This window comes from Podarcis bocagei (assembly GCF_964188305.1).
Source record: "Podarcis bocagei genome assembly, chromosome: 1".
In the NCBI taxonomy this organism is placed as follows: domain Eukaryota; kingdom Metazoa; phylum Chordata; class Lepidosauria; order Squamata; family Lacertidae; genus Podarcis; species Podarcis bocagei.
The window spans coordinates 51,251,383-51,277,644 of record NC_138125.1 but is presented as its reverse complement, the minus strand read 5'-3'; the positions used below and the strand labels follow the sequence as shown (position 1 = coordinate 51,277,644).

Sequence of the window (26,262 nt, the reverse complement as noted above, 5' to 3'; positions counted from 1 at the left end):
TAACAGTAGCCTAACCTTAAAGGACCCATAGTTGAAGATCTTCCTTTGCACAACTAAGAAAGTCTAGCATGAATTAATCGTGACAGGAAGATGCCCCAGTTATGTTGAGTACTTGTGTTTGGAGTTCTGAAGCAGTGTAGCTTGAAACGTTATAGTTTGAGAAGTGTTTTCAGTGTGCTCAAGTTTCTCTGTGTTCTGAGGCAGGACTTTTGTGGGAAATGCCAAACCTTCCATCACCAGAGCTTCAAGTATACCCAACTGGAAAGAGATAGTCTTGTGCTGTGTGCACTGTCGTTTCAAGCTTCCTGTCTGGAGTTTATAGACAGGTGTTGATGTGATTGAGTTTAGGTGTAAGGTTAGGGCCACCCCCAATCTCTTATTCTACAATGTGCCCGGAAGTGCAAAGGGGCATTTTTAAAGTGTGTTTTTCTTCTCCATTGAATTGAGTGGGAGATATTTTCCTCCCGTCAGCTCTTGTCACTCAAAATCTATTTTGCAAGGGAAACTTCAAAACATGGGGGTGGGTGGGATTGTGTTTTGCCGCTCTCTGAAAGCGAAGTATTCATATTCAAATATATTAACTTCTTTCTTCTTTCTTCCTGTTTCTTTGAAGTAATAAAACTTTTCGACTTAACTTGTGCACACAATAAATAGTTATAATGATCTATGCCAGTGCACATTCCATTAGTTTCCTTTTGCTGTTTCTATGTAGACAAGAGCAGTGTGAATTCAGAGGCAGTGAGCCCAGCTTCACTGGTGGCCAACAGTGTGTAATTACCAATAAAGACAGGGCAACAGTTTGGGATTAAAATGGCCACAACTTTATTCATTACAAGATGTAAGAAGGCTTTTGGCAATAGGCCCTTGATATGTATCCTGAATCAGCCTAGCCTGATTGCTTGCTGATTGTGCGTTATGGTCGATCCTGGGTTAAAGGATCCCCCCATGATGCAGATCAAATGGGGAAGACCTGCTAGGCTGCCATTTGGGAAGTTTTGTGGCCTGTTAGTCCATGTCTGGGCCTCCGGACAAAACTTATCCCATGGTCCGTTGCGGAGTGCATTGCCCACTCACAGTACAGCAGGAATGTAAGGTATGAAAGTGGACCTGAGTGAAGACAGGCTCCTCCAGGTCTTCCTCCAAACCCATTCCCCCTAGACTGGCCACGATTGGCCGATTTGAATTTAAGTTTTGGTGGGATTTCCCAGAGCACCCTGCAACTGGCTAAGATTGTTAACAGTGCCGGCAGCCACATGGGTAAGGACACCTGGCTCCCCTGAGTCTGCACCAGTCTTCAATGACTGCCATTGAGGATATGGTAAGTGGCCCTTCTAATAAGTATGCAAAGGGACAAAAATTAAGAACTCCTTTAAAATTTGTTTTAGTATTTATATTCCTTATGCAGTGCTCTTTCATTGTGTTAACTTGCAGTCAATGACATTAAACAGCAGTTACTAAATTGTTTGTTCCTATCAAGCAGAGTGTAGTGCATTTATCTTCATACTAATGAACTGAACTGTCCCTGTTGGAAAATTTTAATTAATTTTGATTAGTAATTATTTAAATATGTTCAAAGCCTGGAATGGATGAAACAATTTATATAGTTACCTAGTGTGAAAATAATTAAGCGGTTTATCTGTGTATTAAGAGGATTTTTATTTTTAAGTGCCATTGTTGATGTCTTTTCTATTTATGTACACTAGTCATTTGTGTGTATTCCAGTGGCTAATTAAATCACTTCTAGTATTAAGGGAAATAGCATGAATTCTAATAGGGTATTTGACTGTAATCCTTCAGCATTTAATGAGGTAGCACCCCCCCACCCCACTTTGTAGTCTTCTGGCAAAGAATCTTGGGATTTTTCCTATGAAGTTCAAGCTGGGTATTTCTAGAGAGTTGAGAAGACAGCAGTTATGGTTAGATCTGTTGATCAACTTTAAGTGATAAAACAGCCAGAAAGACAAGTATATTTATATGGGAGTCCATCAACATTTCTAAAGTAAAACATTTCACCTGCCATTCCCAGTGGGGTTCAGGTGTGGACAGAGGGTTGACCAGCCTGGATGGAGGCAAGACCTCCTCTGCATCAGCATGCTGACACAAACCATGCCAAAACCAGGTTGGGGCAGAGTCAGCAAAGTTATGCAAACATGTACAGTCCTCTTTGGATTTTCATCACTTCTCTTGGGTCACACTGTAGGACTAGTTGGTTTCTGAGGAACTGAGTATCATCATCATCATCATCATCATCATCATCATCATCATAACCAATTAGTTATAGTTGGCAATTTTTTTTCACTTCCTCTGTACTACACACAGTGGAATGTTGCAACTAGTGCAGAAGTGCCTTCTTAAACAGTTGACAAGTTGGTTCTTTGTACAATTTTGAGCCACTAACGTGCCATTTTACTATCTAAATTCTGATCCTAGCAGACAGTTTATGTAATCCAGGCCAGCCCTCGTGATGTATGGCTTTTTCACTGCTTATGTTTAGGAGGTCAGTTAAACTTCTTACAAGTCTTTAAGGTCTCTAAGCTATTGTAGCGTGCTGTGAGTTTGGTGGTGCTTTGTTTTTCAGTTTGTATTGCATGCTGTACTGATATCCTTGGGGAGGAAGAACAGGATATATTGTAAATTATTTTAAATAAACAAACTGGTAGGTTAGAATCTGATTGCTAAAGGATTGTATAGATGGAGGTGCTGAACCCTGCTTATACCTGCAGCTGTTCCCATACTCTGTTCCTCTGCATCTGAATTCAAACACATTACTGGATATTAGCTCAATTCAGAGATTTTGGGAATTTTGCCCTCTTCTGCTTTAGTTTTTCAGATTTTCCTTTTGTCTTACATTTGCTGGTTTTAAATTTTGCTTGGGTTGTGCAAATGAGTTTTAGTCACACCACACTGGAATCTTTTTATAAATATTGGTTAAAATATTGTAAATAAATGGAATGTATAGAGTAAAATCTTGACTGTCTGCTAATGGAATGAGACATGAAGGAGGAACAGATGTTATCAGCCCCATGGAGCAGAAAATGGAAAAATATAAGAATACTCCTATACAAATTAATGCATCTTTACCCCTAACTGTGGTGGGGTCCAGATGGGCATGGCACATCTTATTTCAAAAATATGCTGTAAAAGTTTATGATGAAATGCAGCAAGAAAGTTCAGGGATTTTGAACTTACCCATTCAAGTAAAAGGGGTAAAGGTTCCAGTTGTGTATAGGGTCAGCTAATTTTGAATAGTGATGTACAAAATATATTGTCACATGATCTAGGTAATTTGAAAAGCTAATTTAAAAGCTAATTTCAGAATGCTGACCTTCCAAGCTCTTCTCACAGAAATAAAGGTATTATTCTAATGTGGAATGCCTGTTGACCTACAATGTGAAGTAATACATGCTGTGATCACACACAGCCCCCCAGTTTTCCTAACCTGTATGCTAGAAACAAACCAAAATGACTTGTGGCTTTATCTCTGATCTTTTCACTTACGGTATGTCATTATGTGCTGGACTGAGCTTTCTGAACATGAAATGTCAGATAGGCTTACCTGTATCTGGTACTAGATGTCAAGTACTCTTCACATTGATGATAATTAGAGGAAACACCTCATGAATATCAAGCTCTTGAAGTGTTTCATGTAGATCGATTGTAGGGAATATAGCCAACAAGCCTAATTGGGCCCGCCAAGCCTCTGAATGTGTCCTGCTAGGTCATTTTGGACAATCCATATCTTACAGCCCACAGTTGTCACCTGACATGATATCAGATCTGTTATCGCTAATCTAAGCATTATGATCAGGGGTAAATAACTGATTATCTCTAATCTTAATGCTATGTGATTAATTCTAAAATTGGAGAGAAGGCTGTCTCCTCTTTAATAGGCAGCAGGCACAGACTTTTCTCAGAACTTAGCTCTGTGGTCCCATAGTGCTAAAAGCAGATATAACAGAAATGCTGCCTGTTTTTTGGCAATAAAAAGAAATTCTTTCTTTGTATTCCTGGCTTGAGTTCAAGCTGCAGTTTGAACTTTGAAGCACCTGACATTATATGAATGGCATCAGGTGATTGACTCATTTGTCAAAATTGCCCATGGATCTTCCCCTTATGTGTGTTGATACAATGGTACACTTTGGATTATTTTCTTTTGACATTCTAATAGCAATGGAGAAGGGGAGACTTGCAGTGTTGGTTTTGGAGCTCCTATGCTCTCTTTGTAGATTGAAGTCAACTTTTGGTTTTGCTCATTGGGCCAGTTGCCTTTGTAAATCAGAGGGGAGTGCATGTACAGCAGTGACTGATGACTTGGAATATTTTTTCCCTTTATCTCTCATCCTAAAATTAAGTAATACATCGCAACATAGGTACAAAACATAACTACTGTTAGCTGTCTTGGGTACCTCCCATAACAATACTTATAAACAATCAGATTGCCTAACAGCTATCTGTGATGTGACATAACCTGATTTCCAATACTACAAGCAGACAATAGAGTGTTTTGAAGATTGAAGGGCACTTCATGGGCACTTCCTTTCATGTAGTATATATGCTCTTTTATTTTGCCCCAACTGTTGCTTCTTGCAGCAGGTTTGTAATTTTTTGAAGCATCTAAAAACCTGAAAAATGGCTTTACTACAGACTATTGTGGTATGAATGTGCATGCCACCAGAAATAATGCTTGTATTATACCACATCACCTTTGACTTTTTGAGAAACTATTGCCTATCTTCAGGCGAAGCCACAGGAGGATAGAATTTATATATTTCTGTTCTACAATAGTGGTGCTCTGAACCAATATTTAAGGATATGTTGAGAATCCATTCTTAATCTGCAACATTAAGTCAAAGCCATTCCTTTGAATGGATAGGGCCAGTAATATAAGAATTGAATATTATGGATGAATGCTTGGAGTAAATGCATTTTTGCTGAAAACAACAATAAATGTTTAGAACAGTCTACTCGGCAGGAATAATGAAGCAAAGAATTTAGTGCATTTCAAAAACAATTATATTATATTCCAGTAGAAATAATATGTTATAAGTCTTAGTAGAGCATTTTTTTGCTTTTGTGTGCTGGTGTTTTCAAGAACAGTCTAGAGAATATACCATGCCTTCCAATTCAAGTAGTAATGTGCTGTATTTTGAGAATTGGATTATAGTAACAAAACTGATATTATTTTAATGGTAAGTGGACTGTAAATGAAACCTGCTTTTGAGACTATGACCGGCTTGCAAAACAATCATAATGTCAAAGGCAGGTTTCATTTACAGTCCACTTACGATTAAGATAATCTCGGTTTTGTTGCTATAATTTAAAAGCTATGGATGTTGGGGTTGTAGATAATTTTATAAACCACTAAGACAATGTAATTTTTCCAGTGGACAAGCTTGCTGCCTTTTAGCAAAAATGAACAAAAACTTATGTCTGTGTCACAGGAGGTGAAATTTTTACACATAGGATTGAATTTGAAGATGAACTTGAGCACTATTTATGTATATCTTTTTGTTTTGTTTTTTAACAAATGAATGATATAGAACAAGGGATGTATGACCTGATAGTTCTTTCATGGTTACTTGTGGCTGTTATATGTTCTAATGTGAATTCTTCAATATAGTGTTAGAATATTGAAAATTCCAATAAAAATACGGTAGTTTTGTTTTGGGGTTGTTTTTTTTAAAAGAAGCATAATGTTATAATGGAAGTACACCAGTGTTCTGAAGGATTGCATAAAAAGATAGGAATTGAGTGTCATATGGGGGTTCCCAATTTGAAAAAAACACACCATCTAAACGTAGTCTGCCTTCACATGCTGAGATTAATGAACCGTCAGGAGCCCCACTTTGGGAAACTAGCTTCAAGGAACTCACAAGGGAGGAGAGGCACCACAGCAATTTCTCCCCTGAAATCTCCAACTACAAAAGGATGGGTGGGAACCCTGAAAAGGTACCTTCCGTAAATCATGAAGTCCAATTTTGCAATAACTGACCCAAAAGTCTATAGCAGCAATACAAGATCCTGTAACTCAATGCAACGATAAAATTTTAAAGATAAGCCAAATTAGAATTTTAAGAACATTTGAATCTCGGTACAGGTACACACCAAGAAAATAATAATTAGCTTAGGCTAAAATACTTATTTCCACCACTTTCCAGGCCCCCCAGTGAGAAGTGGCTTGACGAAACTGGCCTTGAACACAGTTCCAGGAAATCAGGCAAGGAGAAATAGCCAGCAGAAATAACTCAAGCAATAACTTCACAGCAGCAGGAGGACAAATGGCTGGCAGGGGGCAAGAAATCTGTGAGGGAGAGATATTTTATACCAGTTCACACAGAGACAGCACAACATGCCCTCAACTAATCCCAGAGTTTTATTGAAATTTCCAGAATTAGTCAGAAGATGAACCCCATGACAGGCCCAACTGCAAGATGTTCCTCTACTGATTTTGGAATGCAAGGGGGTGTTCTTGAGTTTTTGGTACCAGACTCAAGAGCTAAGGGACTGTAAATTAGCAATTACTACATCAGAACACTAAGTTCCTAGGGAACCTGGGTCAACCCAGTAGCTCTAGCTGCCAGTGAACTGAAGTTGGCTCAAACGGCCCCGATTTGCGCAGTTATAAAACATACCAATTCCGATTAGTAATAACCACATCACAAGATTCACCCAAACCTTACACTGAACACTGATGTATTCCTGTTACTTGTGGCACCGGTATAAGTACTGTGGATGATCAAATCAAAATGTAAAAAACAGAGGGGGACATAGATATTAGTGTCATTGATCCTTTATAGCAGGCTTCCTCAACCTTGACAACTCCCATGATCCCTAGCTAGCAGGACCAGTGGTCAGGGATGATGGGAATTGTAGTCTCAAAACATCTGGAGGGCCGAGGTTGAGGAAGCCTGTTTTAGAGGAAACTGCTATGGACTTTTTGACTGATCTTTCTTTCCTCCAACAATGCCATGTGGAGGAATGGAAATGCTGAGTGTTTTTGTGCCTTCATGGCTTGAAGCTGACTGGAATTTTCCACTCCATTATGTGTCACTTACCTGAAATCTTGTTTGCCATTTTGTTGCCATTTCACTTAATTTGGAGAGAGTATTTTGGAGTGATTCAGTTTACTTGACTTTTTGCGATCCTGAATAATTTGGTGTCATCTTCATACTTACTGCTCACCCTGACTAGTTTATTTATATACGGTATAAGTTAAATGTATGTATTAAATGAATTTCTAATCAGCATTTCAGGGCACATTGCTTTTACAAGGCAGGTTGCAAAAAGATCTTATACACACAGACACCATAACCAACCAATATATACAAAAAAACAAAACAAAACACACTTTCAAAACCATTAATTAAAACTAGCAGCATCTAAAGTTTTTCCCCCCAAGCATGACACATCAACCAAGTGTGGACTGGAATAATGCTAGTCCTAAAACAAAACCTTAGTGAAAGACCTACACTGGCTCCCAGTATGTTTCCGAGCTCAATTCAAAGTGTTGGTGCTGACCTTTAAAGCCCTAAACGGCCTCGGTCCAGTATACCTGAAGGAGCGTCTCCGCCTCCATCGTTCTGCCCGGACACTGAGTTCCAGCGCCGAGGGCCTTCTGGCAGTTCCCTCGCTGCGAGAAGCCAAGTTACAGGGAACCAGGCAGAGGGCCTTCTCGGTAGCGGCACCCGCCCTGTGGAACGCCCTCCCACCAGATGTCAAAGAGAAAAATAACTTCCAAACTTTTAGAAAAAATAAAAAAATTCCTTCCAGTAGCACCTTAAAGACCAGCTAAGTCTTTAGTTGGTCTTTAAGGTGCTACTGGAAAAAACTTTTAGAAGACATCTGAAGGCAGCCCTGTTTAGGGAAGCTTTTAATGTTTAATAGGTTATCGTATTTTAGTGTTTTATTGGAAGCCGCCCAGAGTGGCTAGGGAAACCCAGCCAGATGGGTGGGGTATAAATAATAAATTATTATTATTATTACTACTACTATTATTATTACTTAGTAGACTCCATTGTTTTTTTCCATTGATAACTGAAAACTATTCATAAACCTGTTCTCTCTATATTTTAGCTAGCTGCTGATCAGTTACCAGTCCATAAGACAATCCAGTCTATTATAGCATTACCGCTAGGAGCATTTGGTGAGTGCCTTTCGAATGTCCCAGTACATAGAGTCTACCATATGACCACTATATACCTGTTTGCTTTAAGCTCTAGGTGTGTAAGCTGAGTTCTGAGGTTACTGAGGCAAAACTTTCCTTCACACAAGTGAAGTTAACTTCATCATAAGAGGCATTTAAATTATTTTACTTGGCCAGTTCCTATGATGCTTATGAACTACAGTTTGCTCATTAGAAATGATGGCAGAATAAAGCTTACATATAAATGAGAAAATAAAAACCCTAAAAGACTTTATTCAAACTTTCTGTGTAGGATTTTTTCATTTATTTTCTCACCAGTATTGCCATCAAAGACTTTGAAAAAATGTGTTGTGTAGGAAAGATCCCCCCCCCCAGCTTTTCATTATGTGAATCATGGTGATAGGAATCAGGGGCCCTGCTTCTGGTCTTCCCATAGAACACAGTGAGAGCAGCATGCTGGACTAAATGGATCTTTAGTCTGATCCAGCAGGGACCTTCTTATGGTTTTAATTATTGTGTAGAGAGCCAGTGTGGTGTAGTGGTTAAGAGCGGCAGTCTCGTAATCTGGGGAACCGGGTTCGCGTCTCCGCTCCTCCACATGCAGCTGCTGGGTGACCTTGGGCCAGTCACACTTCTCTGAAGTCTCTCAGCCTCACTCACCTCACAGAGTGTTTGTTGTGGGGGAGGAAGGGAAAGGTGAATGTTAGCCGCTTTGAGACTCCTTAAAGGGGAGTGAAAGGCGGGATATCAAATCCAAACTCTTCTTCAAATCCAAACTCTTCTACATGGAATAAAAGGCAAAAGCTTTTTCTTCTGCACCTCTGAAGCTATTTGCGATTGTGTTAAATCATTCACATTAGTTTATCCTTTTCATCTGTTCTTTAAAGAACAAGCATTCAGTGTTAGTGTTAATAGTGTAAAGCTGCTGGTGGGGCGTCTCCAACTGAAAAGGTTAACAAAAGGGAAGCGTCTCATAATTTGACTGAAGTTCTGTGCTCTGCAATGATAATTCTTAGCATGAAGGTTGTGTCTGCAATTCCTGTTCTTCCTATGTCAGTGTGGCAGGAGGAAGCAGTAGAAGAGTTCTCGCTGTCTTACATAAAGTATAAATCAGGTATGATATGTATAAAGATCTTGTGCAGATAGACAACAGCACACACTTGCAATGCTGCCATTATTTTAAAGATCAATCAGAAAATCAGCATTGGAACACTTTAAATCATAATCCTATACACAGATTTCCTGGGAGCAAGCCCCAGTAACCATTATGAAGCTTGCTTCTGAGTCGACATATATAGGATTGTGCTGTGAGCCTGTAAGCATGCAGTTACGATTTGATTAAATCTCCAGTAGGCTTGTAAATACTAAAAATTCATGAGAAAAAGTTTACATCATGACTGAATAGCATTAAGAAAGAAGATTTAAGCTTCATACTCCTAGCAGTAGGAAGTGCATTAATGTTTTTGTTAAAATATTCCAAAGAGAACTTACTGCAATGGTAAGATGTGATAATTACAATTAAGTTTGAAGAGGAATGAAACACTTTTCCATTAGTGCTCAATAATAGTGGTCTAATTGTTCCATGGAAAAACTAAAACTTGTTCCATGACAATTAATGGATATTAATTGAGTGGATAATTGACTAGATTGTATTTTTCAGCTACTGTTCAGGATGCATATAACTTTTTTTTTTAAAAAAAAATACTCACTGCAGAAGCATGTACAGTGGTACCTCTAGATATGAATGGGATCCGTTCTGGAGCTCTGTTTGCATCTAGAAGCAAACGTAACTAGCGACGGCACATCTGCACACGCGTGCGTCGCTTTTCGCCGCTTCTGACATCATTTTGAGCGTCTGCGCATGGGCAAGCAGCAAAACCCGGAAGTAACGCGCTCCGTTACTTCCGGGTTGCCGCGGAGCGCAACTCGAATGTGCTCAACTTGAAGCGTATTCAACCCGAGGTATGACTGTACTCCCAACCTGATTATCTGAACCCTAGAAGGAGTAACCTTCAATTTCCTGATTTCTTAAAATCATCCTAATTTTTTAATTTTGTTTACCTGACTGCAATTGCATGCATGTTTTGTCAGGACTATGTGGGGCTTCAGCTATTGCCAAGCACAAAGCCAACCCTGTCTAATCATTTCGCCACCAGCTCATAGGTCCTTACACAGCAGCATGAGCTGAGAGAAGGCTCCTAGCTCAAGGCCTCCAGCTGCGCTTTATTTTATGGGCAGCCAGGACCAAAACAGGCAGAGGGGGAAATTGGACAGTTCTAAAAGATTTGTGTAGTTCCAAAGTTCATGTCATTCAAAAGTTGCACTTTGCTAGGTGATGTAAAAGTGACTGTCAGTATGAAAAGTAAATTACATGGTCCTGACTCTCCAAGAACCGCAGACTCTGACCAAGCAAATTTATTTCTCCCCTTGCTCCCAAATACAGTGGTATGTGGGGGTTACAAACTCCGCTAACCCGGAAGTAGTACCTTGGGTTACAAACTTTGCCCTGGAACGGTTTCGGGTTAAGAACGGACCTCTGGAATGAATTAAGTTCGTAACCCGAGGTACCACTGTACTCTGTGCAGACTCCACTGCTATTCTCCACAGGGTATTCACCAATATTTATAATTTGAAGGATAAAATTACTGAATTTGAGCTTCAAAGAGAAGGAAATCTATCTAGAATTATCACTATAATGAGAGTCAACCACATTTCAACCCCAAAAATGCACTTAGGAAGTATGCTGCAGTGTAAGGACCTATGATCTGGTGGCGAAACTATTAGACAGGGTTGGCTCTGAAGATCCCTCTTCACTCTAAATGGAAACAAGCTCTTCTTACCAATCAAGTATCAGCCCACCACCACTGCCACACACGTTCCAAGTTCTGAGGATTTTCTCCCACTGTGTTTAGGCTATTAAATGTCATGAAATGTGCCCCTGAGCAAGAAAACCTTTATGTGCACATAAGGACAGGTGCCAAAGTGGTATGTGCTTTGCACACAAATTGTATTTGCATCTACTGGGCAGTTCTAAATTTTCCTGGCTTCCTGTAGTGCTTCCAGCCCAGGTGTTAATCTTAGGTTAGTTCTCACCTTCTCACCCCTTGCCTTTTCCTGTAAGACCTATTACAGTCGTTAAGAGTCGTCAACAGGCTCATCTCAGCTATCTGCCAATCTCCCATTCCCACCACCCTTCTGAGTAATACCCCTCCCCACCTTCTCACTATATAGAAGGGTCTGGCAACTTCTGTTTCAGTGTATCTGAAGAAGTGTGCATGCACACGAAAGCTCATACCAAGAACTAACTTAGTTGGTCTTTAAGGTGCTACTGGAAGGAATTTTTTTATTTTGATTTGGAAGTTTAAAGACTGTGGCTTAATGTCAGTTTTACTAATCAGGATCTCAAACCAAATTTGGATTTAATGGCAAGCTGAAGTTTAATTAAACCAGAATAATTATAAGAGGAAGAGAGGGGCACCTCACTTATTCCCAACTCCGAACATCCACTGACTAATGGTTAGGTTGGCTGAGGTTGATAGAAGTTGTGGTCCCACAATGTATGGAGGGCCACAGTTTCACCAGCCTTACTTAAACATGGTTTAGTGTAATGGACAAACAAGATCAGTTACCTGGATAACTTCATTCTGGAATTCATTTATGTGATAGCAGATGCTATTTAGCCCCCAGTCCAAAGAAGTTTAAAAAATGTGAGGAATTTCACATTTAACACTTTTCAAAGTGAGAGAACATTGTGGATTCCTTGTTGTCCATAGTGTATGTAAATACACCTTTGCTATCCCACTGTAGCTTCTGCTTATGTCTGCATTTAGGAAAACTAGATTTGTCCTCCCTGGAGGAAGATGAACACTGGTTCTAAAAATGTGTGTTTGTGGCTGCAGCATCAGCAGCTGTCTAGCTGCCATTCTCCATGGCATCACCTATGCCAAGCAGTACATCTCTATTCTCCCCCATCACCCCATACCCATATACCTAGAACCATTTTGCAGTTGTTTGAATAAGGTCAGTAAGTTCATACATGCCACTCAGCTGCCCTTCTTTTTTCAATAACACTGTCTCCCCAAGCCATTTTGCACTGACAAGGTGTTGCACTGGAGCTAGGGTTTTATGTATTTTATTTTTAGAGCAAGCAAGTACATCTAATGTATTTCAGAATGAATGAATTTTACCCCTTTGGTCTACTTCTGGGCTATAGATTGAGGTCTAGCCCATGCCTTAGCAGTGTTGTTCCCATGTTTTCTCGCATCTTCTCTTGGAGTTGATAGGGCTGGGAAGGAATTTCACTCTGCATTCACACAGCTTGGAGCTGTCGAATTTTTGCCTGTCCAAAAGCAGTGTCTTTCTTGGTTATTTGGTTATGTTGTCCTATAATTTTGCAAGCATTATACTCCATGTTTTTATAATTATAATTATTTTATTATTAAGGTACTAGCTTACGAGATATTGGGTGTCAGTTCAAGAGCCATCTCAGAGGGGACTAGCATGCCTACCACATCCATGTTTTTAGTGATGGCATATGCCCTATTGCAGACCTGGACTCGCCTTCCACCCATTTATGTTTTTCCCAGCAAGTGAATTGGTGATTTTGTCACTAAGCAGCTTGCCTGTCAGTGATCCTTGCCCTATGCCATGTCAAACTTTGTAAGTTGTAACCAATAAAGTTGTAGCTGTTTTAACCCATTTTCCCTCTTGATATAATTCTTTCTCTTTCATTCCACCCTGCTTCAAGTTGTGGAGCAATTATTTGCAAATACTTTTTGAGTTTTTAGTTTCTATCTTAATTATTTTCAACAGTAGGCATGGTGAGAAATATACTAAAGTTAAATTGTTTCTTTCAGAACATCCAATTGGGAATGTGTCTCATTAGACCAGTCCATCTCTGTATTAAATCAATTATTTTGATATTTACAAAGTATGATAAATTATTTCTAGCATCTTCTGTTTAAGATTTAATTTTCCTTCTCATGTTAATGTGGTATAATGAATATGTGTTATTTCTGAAAGGCCAGTGTTTTTTTCATTTTTCATTATATGCCCAAGAATAAATGATTCTGGGAGTATGCTATTTTTCAGATAATCATTTACAGTGTCTGCTAAGTGAAGAAATCTGAGGAATAGTTGTCAGGCAGTAAATCACCCCTTCAAATGAGTACTTTTATATTGGCATTTTTTAAGATGTGGTAATTTATGTGTTTCCTTTGTGTAGTAGTCAGTTATTATTTTGGTGCTATGTATCAGAAGTTTCACATGCAGCTCTTTGGGGCTCCTAGTTAAGTATATTGTACTTAATCTCAATATAGAGTAACAGTGAAGCAGTTCAGGCCTTCAGCATCCATAAGGATGTTGGACAGATCAGTTGAAAACAACCTTTCAAATGGATTTCCTTCTGTCCGCCCCCCGCCCCCCGTCCCCCAGTTGATCCCCATCATGGTATGGATTCTTCTTAGGGGTGCTTTTAACCGTAGTTGTCTACAACAAAAATATTTTTTTAAAAAAATATGCACACATCATGTGTATGCATATTGATTTGCCATGTACATTTAGATGTTCACTGATGCATAATTGCCACTGTCCCAATGGGTGCCTCATTGTGGTGTTTTTTTCTGAAGTATTTAATTGTGTAAATTGTTTGTTCCTAGACACCACGTATATGCACTAAGGTTGAAATCCTAACCATGCCTAATCAGAACTCAGTTGGACTTGTTTCTTTGGGGTTAGGATTGCAGCCTTAATCTGCTTCCTACAATGAATTTTAAAAACCAGTGGAATACATTGTTCATTATTGTTTTCATATGAAACTAAGTTACCCTTTTGGTTACCTGTAGACTTTATCTGTGTTCCTCAGTTAAAAGTCCAAGCCTCATTGTCAAAGTGAGTGGAACCACCAAGATTTGACTGCTCATTTTGACCACCCACCTGCGCTTTAAACATTTGTTTTATTTTATTTTTTTATTTAATAGCATCTAAACCAATGGAACACATAATTCATTGTTGTTCTTTTTCACATGGCAAGAATACATTGGCACTAAAATGGATTTAAAGCTGCCAAACAGGAATTAGCTTGAGCATTATGCTTCTGGATACCCATACAGTGGTACCTTGGTTCTCAAACTTAATTCGTTATGGAAGTCCGTTCCAAAACCAAAGCATTCCAAAACCAAGGCACACTTTCCCATAGAAAGTGACGCAAAATAGATTAATCCATTCCTGACTTTAAAAAATAACCCCTAAAACAGCAATTTAACATGAATTTTACTATCTAACAAGACCATTGATCCGTAAAATGGAAGCAGTAGACAATGTACTGCAGTCACACAATCAATCCATCAGTAGCTGAACTGGGTTCCACACAGTCACAAAAACAAGAGCTGCAAAAACAAAAATGCAAAATAAATAGCAAAAACAGACAGACCTCAGCGTAGCACTCAAAATGGAAGTGTGACACTCAAATAGGAAGTGTAACATGCAAAAATGGAGTGTGTTCGGCTTCTGAAAAAAGTTTGCAAACCGGAAAACTTATTTCCAGGTTTGCAGTGTTTGGGTTCCAAGTTGTTTGAGTACCAAGGCATTTGAAAACCAAGGTACCACTGTATATGACTATTTTCTGTATAAAATACAAATTTATGAAATAAGATGTTGCAATAAATAGAACTTTTATATATAAGAGAGACTGCAACTCTAACTCCACTTACCTGGGAGTAAGCCCCGTTAAACTGAATGGTACTTCCTTCTCAATATACTTGGATAGAATTGCAGCCATAGGTGGCTTTGTGATGTGTCATTAGCCAGTTCATTAACTTTGTCTCCTTTGTAGCAAAATCCACTATTCTTGTGGCACCTTAGCCACAAGAATAACTGATTTTGTTACAAAGGAGGGCTACCACCTCTGGAAAGTCACTAACTTTGAAAGATAACACACAGGGAAAGTAATTGATTTGTAAATATATTTTGACTGCCGAGAGTTGCGTGTTTCCTGTGTGCTATGATATATATGAAAAAAATATGTATATTTCTACACCAGAGGATGACAAAACAGAAGAAAGACATGTGCAAAATAAACCAATTGCCATGGAATGGAAAATACCAGATCAAAGCGTGAATGAACATTGGAATGGATTGAGGCATGTTCATACATCTCTGCTTGTACATCAAACTTAGCTTTATACTGTTGCTGAAAATATGGCATGATGTCCCCAGCTCTGCCTACTGCCAAGCGTCCTCTGCTGCTGGTATGTCTTGTGTTTTTGTCCTCAAGACAAAAAGTTCTCATACTGTGAGAACCCATGAAGTTCTCATACTGTGAGAAATTGAATCAATATGTTTGGCTGCCTCGACGTTAAGTCGCTAAATAGCACTTAAGGACCTCTGAAGCCAATTATTTCCATACTTGAGACCAAAGTCCAAAGAGACAGATGAAGACGGAGGAGTGCTCTGACTTTACAGTGATTCAGAAACTCTTCGGAGAATTGCAGTGTGTAGCAGTTATCCCATTGTGTGCAAAATTTGGAAGGTTTTTGTTTTGATTACATCAAAAGAAGGCTTGAGAGGAAACCTTAACTGTGTAGATATAGCCTTAATCCATGGGTTGTTGCTTTTTTTGCAGGATAAGCAAATTTATCTTACATTCAGAGAGTGGCAACATTTTGATTTTTGAATTACCAGTTTTATTTTACTTTAAGAGAACCTTCCTGGGAAATCAGTTGTTGAGACCAGAGTTAAATAACCATATACTGAAATAACTGATCTTTTAGAATTAGATTTTTACACACACACACACACACACACACACACACACGAGTGTATAATCAATCAAATGGAGTGTTAATGCATTGAATTTTGTTGTTAGGGAATGTTCAGTTGATTCTTTACAATTTCTTCTTGCACACTACTATTAGCATCACTTCTCTCATGTAATTATTTCCATTCTTCTTTTCATGTGAGAATTCAAAATCTAATTATTCTTCATTAAATTTAATTTTGTGTGTGTGTCTACACACACACACACACACACACACACACACACACTGCATCATTCTGTCTCACTTATAAATTAGGTCCTTTCTTCACAAATCTCTAATAGAGGTGCTTTCACATGCTTTTCAACTAAATTGATTATATTTTTCTTTAATCAATATTTTGTTGATATTACAGCAGCAGCTAGTGAAGACAGACCTCTAATTTTGCAGAAATTGTCATTGGATCTTTTCCAATTGTTTTCACCATCTAGGTGCAATATTCAGTTTTAAATTGTGTCTACAAACTACCAACTATACATGTGTCGGAATTGGATCCACCATCAAAATGTCTATAAAGTGTGTGTTGGGGGTGTGTGTTCAAAACAGGGAAAGCTGGAGAAATTCCAAACCTTCTCCTGCCTGTGCTTTGTCCCCACTTACCTCTCACTTGCTTCTCTTTTGTGGACCCAAAGTAACTCTTGCAGAGAATAAAACTGCTGGGGGTATGTTTTAGGGGGAGAAAGCTTTGACACATAATAGAATCATAAAATTGTAGAGTTGGAAGGTATCCAAAGAGTCGTCTAGTTCTTGCAGTGCAGAAATCCCAACTAAAGCTTCCATGACAGATGGACGTCCAGCCTCTGCTTAAAAACCTCCAATGAAGGACAGTCCAATGAAGGAGGGAGTTTGTTCTGCTGTTGAACAGCTCTTACCATCAGAATCCCCCCAGTTGTTTAGTTGGAATCTCCTTTCTTGTAACTTGAAGCCATTGGTTTTGGTCCTACCCTCCAGAGGAGAAGAAAGCAAGCTTGTGCCATCTTCCATGTGACACCCTTTAGATATTTAAAGATGGCTATCACATCTCTCAGTCTCCTCTTATCCAGGCTAAGCATGCCCTTCCTCATGCACCATATATAATGCCATCTATTAAAAGTTCTAAGTTTTAGACTTGTGGGGTTTATCTGTCTCCCAGCTCCCATTAGATATTATGTTGATCAGCAAGCTCTAAATGAATCTGCTAACCACCATTGCCAGATATATACAACATTTTACATAAGTTCTTGAACAGTGGGCACAGACGAACTGGTGAAATGGTCATTTAGTTTGCAACCAATCTAGAATATTTATTGTGTTCTCAAATATATCTGATGTTGCTGCTGAATCATTTGCCAGAACTCTGAAATATTGCAGGTGTCACATGCAAGATATTAATTAGAATGGGTGCTTGGGAGTGGGTGGTTTTCAGCTGGGAACTCTGAGGGCAACAATAAGTTCTAAATTTTGTGATCCAACCTTTCTTCAGTAATATTTGATAGTGCGGTCAGGCAAGTCACTTGGAAATCTTCTGTTTTGTCATCTTCATTTTAGTATGCCCGTACCAACATGCGACTCAAGCCTCAGAAACCTTTAGGGACTGAGCACGCAAGCCAGCAGAGATAAGAACTCTGTCCGCCCTTCTGTTGCAAAGAGTTCTTATCTCTGCTGGCTTGCGTGCTCAGTCTCTAAAGGTTTCTGAGGCATGAGTTGCAGTTTTGATGCTGTTTCGAGAACCGGAGTTCGCCCGGCTGCCGGCCAGTGGGCTGGAGCCAGCTGGGGGCCTGCCAATTGCCCCCGTCTCCCAGGACGCATCCCAACAGTCATAAACCTCAGACTTGTTCAGATACCGTAAATTGAATTATGGAACCTGCTCTTTCTTTGGCACCTCTGCCAGGTTTATGAAAGTTGTCTAAACTCCAATAAACTTCTACCAGGGATGAGTCCTTTGTTCTGTCTTTTGTTGTACCAGGGATGAGTATTTTGTTCTGCAAAATAATATCGGTAGTGCTTTTCTGTCACCTTATTTTTGTGCATATATATTCTTTCTTACTTTATTTCTTTGATTCTTAATCTGGTGGTTTATCAAACAAGAAATTTTATGTTAGGTATAAATGATCTCCCAATTAGTTGTATGGAAAGCTATGTATCTGTTTTTGAAGTATTAACCCATACTGTATCTTTTATAGGTGAGGCAAATGATAAAGAGGTTCAAGTAATAGAGCTACCCATAGTTGACAGTCTACACCCGCGACCTCCATATTTGCCATTGGCTGTCCCAGAAGACTTGGCTGACAGGCTGATTCGTGTCCATGGGGATCCTGCAGTGTGGTGGGTCTCACAGTTTGTCAAATACCTGATCCGTCCACAGCCTTGGTTAGAAAAGGAAATAGAAGAAGCTACAAGGAAACTTGGCTTTAAACATCCAGTTATTGGGTAAGGTATTTTATTATGCGCTACGACTACAATCTTAGCCATACCCCTATTCTAAGGTTACCAGATTTTTTTCCCCAATGAATCTGTGGACACTTTTCAACTTCAATGGATTTTGTATGGCGACTGATTTGTAAATCCGGGGACTGTTCCCGGGAAACGGGGACGTCTGGTAAACTTACCCTATTCATGCTTACTCCTACATCGAAATTAGTAAGACTTCTGAGTAAACAAGAACATTTCACATGCTTTAGCATTCTTTTTCACACAGAAAGCTGTGAAACACTACTTGGAATGGGTCACCAGCATCATTGCAATGGCAGTTACATATTTTGTTGTAGAAATGTAGGCTCCTGCCCACCCTTGCTTGGTTTAGATATGAAAAGAGAAGGTATACTTAATACTTTTATAAGATTTCTGTAACTTATGCTTACACCCAGTTGAAGACTAAATTAAAATCACAGTAATTAAAATCACAATAGAAATCAATAAAGTAAACAACAAAGAAGACATGATGCATTAAAAAAAAATGAAGTCCTCAATGCAGATCCTTGTCTAAAGTGATGCAGCAAAGCCTGTTGGTAGAGAAAGTTTTCACTGACCCGCAGAAAATGGCAAAAGAGGGTGCTACTTGAACCTCGAGGAATAAAGTGCTTCATAATCCAGGTGCAGCCACAGAAAAGGTTCTGAATAAGCATTTCCCTGTCCCTGTCATATCTAATTTGGCACTAATGGTCTTAATAATACTTGGATACAGTGCACCAAGAGTTCAATGTATGGAATTGTTCTCAGTTTTTACTATAAAAATTAGTGTAATTTTTGTTCCACCTTTTTACATACTAATATTGTTAGCTATCTGCAATAGCCCCTTGGGTTTCAGAACTCAGCCACTTGCATAATATTGGTTATATATTTGAAAATAACTTAGTAACATACTAAAAATAAGACACTTCTAGTTTGAATCTACAGTGGTGCCTCGCAAGATGAAATTAATCCGTTCCGCAAGTCTCTTTGTCTTGCTGTTTTTTCGTCTTGCGAAGCACGGCTATTAGCGGCTATTAACGGCTTAGCGGCTTTAAGAAAAAGGAAACAAACTTGCAAGAACTCGCAAGACGTTTCGTCTTGCGAAGCAAGCCCATAGGGAAATTCGTCTTGTGGAACGACTCAAAAAACGGAAAACTCTTTCGTCTTGCGCGTTTTTCATCTTGCGAGGTACCACTGTATTCCTATCATTCAGTCATCAGTTTTGTGGGGAAATGAACAAAATGTTAAAGAAAATTGAAGCTTAATAGGGGACTTTTCAGTAAATATTTCTTCTTGTTTGATTTTATATCCCACCCTTAAATTTTGAGGTGGATGACAGCATCAGCTAGTTCAGTGGTGTCCAAACTTTTTCAAAGAGGGCCAGATTTGATGAAGTGAAGTGGGGGCTGACCAAAGTTTGTTGAGCTTTTTTTAGGGGGTTGGAGTTGCTGAGGGTTTTTTAGGATTTTGCCACAGGGGCCAGATTAAACCGACCGGCGGGCTGGATTAGGCCCCCGAAACGGACTTTAGAAATGACTGAGTTAGTTAAAACAAGACAGGGCACAATTAAAGCCATAATTGAAACCACAGAATCACAATCGAATTAGCAGCAGTAAGTAACTATAGTACTACCCCAATAAAAGACAGTTTGCTTTCCAGAAACCCTGGAGAAAATTAATTTTACTTCAGTGTTTTAGTTCAGCAGGCATGTTTTAGTATGGATGAAACTGTAGAGAAGTGATAAAAATGCCTTAAGAACCCTCTTGACAAATACACATTTATGATACATGCAATGTCTTTTCACACAAGGTTAAATTCTGTGAGCTGGTGACTATATTTAAACCTACTGGATATGTATGTAAAAGGAGGCCATGCTTAAAAGGAGGCGCATTAGTACCTTGAAGGTATTTGCAAAATCATAATGCTGTGATTCTACTGTGACATGTGTAAAATATATTGGCATTTGGCCTCCAACCATCTATTTGGTTTTCAAGGACTGAATAGTAATCTTTACTTCTCTCCACCCGCCTTGTAACTAATCCAAGCCCTTGCCCTGTGGTTTTTGACAAATTTATTCTGAAAATAATACATATTCTAATGCCAGTTTATTTTGCAGTACGTTCTAATGAAAGTAAAGGACAAACGAACAAAAAACAAACAAATCCTGATCAAGAGAAATTTGTGTTTGCTTTTCATTGCAGTATTCATGTCCGAAGAACAGACAAAGTGGGAACTGAAGCAGCATTTCATCCCATTGAAGAATATATGGTACATGTTGAAGAACGTTTCCAACTTCTCTCCCGCAGAATGCATATTGACAAAAAACGAGTCTATTTGGCTACAGATGATCCTTCATTATTGCAAGAGGCAAAATCCAAGTAAGACCATCTTTGTACATAAGTGATTTTACATGAAGTGTGGCTGTTTAAACAAACAGCATATTTACTTTTAATGTCTTTATGAATACCTGTGTTTGAAACTATTTGCAAATAGCTATAACTTCTGAGCTTTATATACATGCTTCCTAAACAGGTGTTGGTAGAACAAGGCTCCACTAATAGTAATTCTTATGAGATACAACTGAAAACTTCCAATTTGGTCTTGAATTTGCAGGTGGATTATGACACATATGAGTCATGGGTTTCTGTTTACAAGAAGTGGATAAAAATTCTGCAAAATTTAATTTCTCATTAGGGCTACAAGCTATGAAGGCATAGCAAACTACTAAGAGGTGAAAAAATCTGTTTAATTTCACTGTGGTATCCAATTAATGAGTCCTGTCAGTGCAAGAATTTCCACTTGTGTGGCAAGGCTCCCTTCCGCCCCGCCCCCACCCCTAGAACAGATTTAGAAGGTACTTGAGGGGAGGCAGAAGTTCTATTGCACAAGCAAAAATCCTGATGGGATGTACTACTTTGGGTGCAACCTCCAAAACTGAATGCTGATATTTGTGATGCATTTCCCCCTCAGGTATCCAAATTATGAGTTTATTAGTGACAACTCCATTTCGTGGTCAGCTGGTCTCCATAATCGGTACACAGAAAACTCTCTACGGGGTGTTATTCTGGATATACACTTTTTGTCTCAGGCAGACTTCCTTGTCTGCACATTTTCTTCACAGGTAAGGTGGTGCACATTATAAAGTTCTGTATATCAATACTCTAGTAGCACAATATAAACCTGAATGGCTATAGTACTCAGTGGTTTCCTATAACCAATAGTAGTACTATGAAATACTTGAAATATACAAGCATTAATAATTCCTCTAAAAAATTGTTCTCTTTCGTAACATGCAGAAAATCAGTGCAAATCTACTACAGTGGTACCTCGCAAGACGAACGCCTCGCAAGACGGAAAACCCGCTAGACGAAAGGGTTTTCCATTTTGGAGGCGCTTCGCAAGACGAATTTCCCTATGGGCTTCCTTCGCAAGACGACAGCCCATAGGGAAATATCCGGAACAGCGGGGAAGCGCAGCGCGTCTTCCCCACTGTCCTCGGACCTCCTCCGAAGCCGGGCGGTGGGGCGGGAACGCCTCCTCCCGCCGCCGCCGGGCTTCGGAACGATGCTCCGAAGCCGGGCGGGGGGGCGGGAACACCTGCCCCCGCCGCCGGGCTTCGGAACGCTGCTCCGAAGCCGGGCGGGGGGGCGGGAACACCTGCCCCCGCCGCCGGGCTTCGGAACGCTGCTCCGAAGCCGGGCGGGGGGGCGGGAACACCTGCCCCCGCCGCCGGGCTTCGGAACGCCGCTCCGAAGCCGGGCGGGGGGGGGGCGGGAACACCTTCTGAAGACGGGCGGGGGGCGAAAGTCTTTGTCCCCCCTGCCTGCCTTCCCAGGGGCTTTTAAATCGCCCCGGACAGCGGAGAAGTCCTCCGCTGTCCCGGGGCGATTTTAAAATGCCGCCCGCCAGCATTTTAAGATCGCCCGGACAGCGGAGAAGTCCTCCGCTGTCCCGGGGTTTTTTAAAATGCTGGGGGTGGGAAGAAAAGCCCTTGTCCCCCCCCCCCCAGCCTTCAGAAGAGGTCTAGGGACAGACTGTCCCCGGACCTGGTCTGAAGGCGGTTTCCCTAGGAACGCATTAATTGATTTTCAATGCATTCCTATGGGAAACCGTGCATCGCAAGACGAAAAACTCGCAAGACGAAGAGACTTGCGGAACGAATTAATTTCGTCTTGCGAGGCACCACTGTATTTAAAAAAGGCAACTCTGCTTGTTACATCTCAGAAATAATGAGCTGCATTCAGACATGCCCTTTGACATACAGAAGGAGGAAGAGGAAGCAATTTTAGCTGATCCCCAATGTTCTGGAAAGTCCCCACCTTTCCAGAGCAGCTTGCGAGGATTGGAGGAAGAGTCAGCAAAAAAATAATTTCCCCCCTCTTCCTGTAAGTGTGTCACATTAGTGGAACTAGTTTTCATAATTACTCTGGATCCAATCCATGGTATGGCTCATGAAAATATACTAAGTTTAAGAGAAGTTATTGGAAGTTAAAACTCTGCCCCTTTGAAAAAGATGACCATGGGGAGCAATGGTAGAGAGATTTGTTGGCATCTGTCTGTCTTGAGAGGCAATGGAGGAGTGTGCCTTTGGGGGGGTGTGAAGTCAAATTGTTGGAAGGTTGCAGCACCTGCTGTGGCTGTAGAGACCAATATGGGAGATACATCAAAAGAAATGTAAATGATAAACAATGTGAACAGTTGGTAGAAAAAAGTATTATGTCAGAACATTGGAACGCAGTGGATCTCTCGCTGCAATTGATTTTCTATTGGTTTAAGACAAACAAAAGGGAATACTTTTTTCAAACAACTTGGTTACTAACTGGAAGACTACATTGCCAGATGTGGTGATGGCTGCTAATTAACCTTAAAGGGTTAATCACGTTCATGATCCATGTTGTGGATCATTATTATTTGTGGATCATCTGTCTTCAGAGGTATATTGCCTCTGCGGACAAACATTAGGAGATGGTTCTCTCAGTCACATAGTGTTTGAGAACTTGCTAGTGACATCTTAATGTCACTAATGGAGACCACTAACTAGCCTAAATGAATCAATCTAGCAGTTCTTTTCCTGTATTCTTCTAAGAAGTCTACCTTGCAGAGGGAACATCAAACCAAGTGCTGTATTCCTTTCTTGAGCCGTTAAATACCAGTGATAGATCGTTTTAAAACAATTTACAGTCTCCCTGCAATATTTAAGGGTCTGTATTTTAATTATGTTTTTATTTGCACATATAACTAGGGGGCGGAGAGAGAAAGAGATGAAATAACATTAAAGAACAAAATGAAGAAAAAGATGGCCTATCACTATTAGTAATATTTGTAAATTATTATTGACCCAAATTTGAGAGTTTCTTTAATATAGGATTTCTCCGTCAGCATGTGCATTATTGCCAATAAAAATATTTTCATAGCGGTCCTTGCTATCTTAAGTGCTTTTGAGTTTTATTCCCCAGCTTTTCCCATTTCCTTAGTTCCTTGTTTCCAGGGCCACTTTTTATTTATTTATTAGATCTATGTAGATTTATATTCTTTCCTTAAGCTTTGTTTCCCTTTTACTTTCTTTCAGATTCTTCCTCACTCTGTTGCCTATTCTGTATCCTCCCTTCAGCCTCTTTCCTGTGGCCGCCCCATGTTTGGTTTTTACTCTCTTCCAAACTGACAGGTTCACTTTCTGTCAGAAGGTGGACTGCAGACTATTTGATTTTTTCCATGCAACAGAATATTCTTTTTCACCATTTTAGTATCCGAGGATTAATTCCCATGACAGCAATGCAATATATATTTTAAACTTCCTTAGTAGTTTTACGGTGTTCCCCATCTCCTGCAGTACCTGACACAATGTGGATTAGCTCCCTGCATTGATGGTTTTTAAATTGCCCTTTTCTGCAGAGAATTTGCCTTGATGGTTAAGCATGATGGAAGAGATTATAGGATTATAAAAGATTACAAGCCTTTTCAGGTATGCTGTTCAAGTATATGCTGAAGAGTTGTACTTTTTATAATCAAGAAGTGAACAATATGCACTACAAAGCATTAAATTGTTTTTAAAGACTGACATTTTGACAAACCATTTCTTAACTTCATTCAAGGCAAAAATGTAATAAATGCCTCTTTCACTGTGAACATTTCATGGTTAGCCTTTTAATTATGGACCCAGAAAGTATTCTGTTGCACATAAATAATCTTTGCTACAGTATTCATTTCTTCAGGTTTGGAACTATAAAGTACTGTTACTTTACCATTCATATCTTTCATTTATATATTTTGTAACATTTCCATTAAGAGAAAAAAGTATCTGATCAATTCTTAATGGTATTCAGAAATCCTCTTAAATGCTGTAGCTTTTTATATTTTTCATTGTCTTCTATTGTGTACTACCTTGGAGGTCAGAAGTTGGGATGTAATTCAAATTAAAATATTAGATTTTGAAAGTAGAAATAGGTGGGGGGTTTTAAAACTATCTCCAGTCGCCTTTATTGCTGCAAAGTTTCTCCACACATAATCTGAGGTTCTCAAATGCCAGTGGTGTGGGGATAGATGGGGATAGCAGACCAGCATTTGGTGATGTGCAACAATTTTACCAGTTTAGAACATGAGTTTAAATCTTGAACCTCACTCTACACTGTGCCTCATAGTATAATAGGATAAAAAATAAATATATGTTAATTTCCCTATGAACAAGGAGATTCCAGAAGTGAAATAAACAAATGAAGATTACACTCGATACTTCTACTTTCTACCTTAGTGTTGACTTGCTTTTCAACTCAAATAGCAACTTAGTATGAGAACAGATAATCAAATATGAGGTGGCACCAGTTGTTGTCAACTGTAGTCAACTGTATTGGTGAAGAAACACCTACCTTTATTCATAGCTAGGCAAAAACTGAATTTTGTTAATTAAACCATTCCAATTTTGGTTTTGTTGCTTACTTTAGTATCCATTGTATTGTTTTTTCAGTTGATGATTGACCAGATTTGCTAATGAGGCAAGGCTTTTTAATGTTTATGTTATAGAATCATAGAATTGGAATCATCATGAAAGTTGTAGCAGTTGAGAAAGTCAGCCAGCAAAACCATTCTGTACTTGCACGCAAAAAATATAGTTGAGCATCATAGAAATCTGCATATATGTGAGTCTTAAGGCTGTTTTCCACATATCACTTTAGCAGCAGCATAGCATGTGACTAAGGAGACTTGGAGTGTGGCTACAGCCCTTTCCCAATCATTAGAGTTTCAGACTGTTATCTAATATTTCATTCCCAGATACGTTGTGATTGGATTAGAGGTGTAGAAGGTCAGTATCAAATTATGAATGAGTCAGCCATTCTTCCTGGAGTATAACAGTGCCGTCCAACTTGGGCTGGGCGATATCTGGTTTTCAACATCATGATTTCTATCTGCGGTGGCGGAGGGCTTTGTTGGGCCTCCCTGCGGGGGCAGAGGGTCCCTCCCCATCTCCCCACAGCAGCAGAGGGTGCGCTATGCTTCCTGCAGCAGCAGAGGGCTTTGTCATGCCTCCCCACGGCAGCAGAAGGAAGTAGTACATTTAATAAAAATATTAAATAAGCTTCCATATATTATATTTAATATATTTTCAACTAATTTAAGAGTAGTTTAAGTGATTTCTTATTCAAGTTGCATCTGCTTTCCCACTGAGAGGTCTAAGTGGAATCTGTGCATGCATAAGCCCCACTGAGTTCAACTAAACTTTCTTCTGCTTTCCTGAGAGTAAGCCTCATTGAATTCAGTAGGGCTTGCTTGTGAGTAGACACACATTTGCTTTCACTGCTTACCAAAAAACACCCTCCCCATCATTCTCACACAGTACCCAACCTCCCATTTCAGCATGAGGCAGCCAGCTAAATCTTCTTC

The 26,262-nt window shown here is 39.6% G+C and overlaps 1 protein-coding gene across 2 annotated transcripts in view; it reads left to right on the top strand.

Moving 5' to 3' along the window:
• The window catches only part of FUT8 (fucosyltransferase 8), a 94,987-nt gene that overhangs the window by 65,366 nt on the left and 3,359 nt on the right, over positions 1-26,262 (top strand). For both annotated transcript variants that reach the window (XM_081164987.1, XM_081164988.1), the window contains 3 exons: positions 18,120-18,366; positions 20,589-20,765; positions 21,358-21,508. In XM_081164987.1, the coding sequence (XP_081021113.1) occupies positions 18,120-18,366; positions 20,589-20,765; positions 21,358-21,508 (575 nt within the window). The remainder of the gene's footprint in view (positions 1-18,119; positions 18,367-20,588; positions 20,766-21,357; positions 21,509-26,262) is intronic.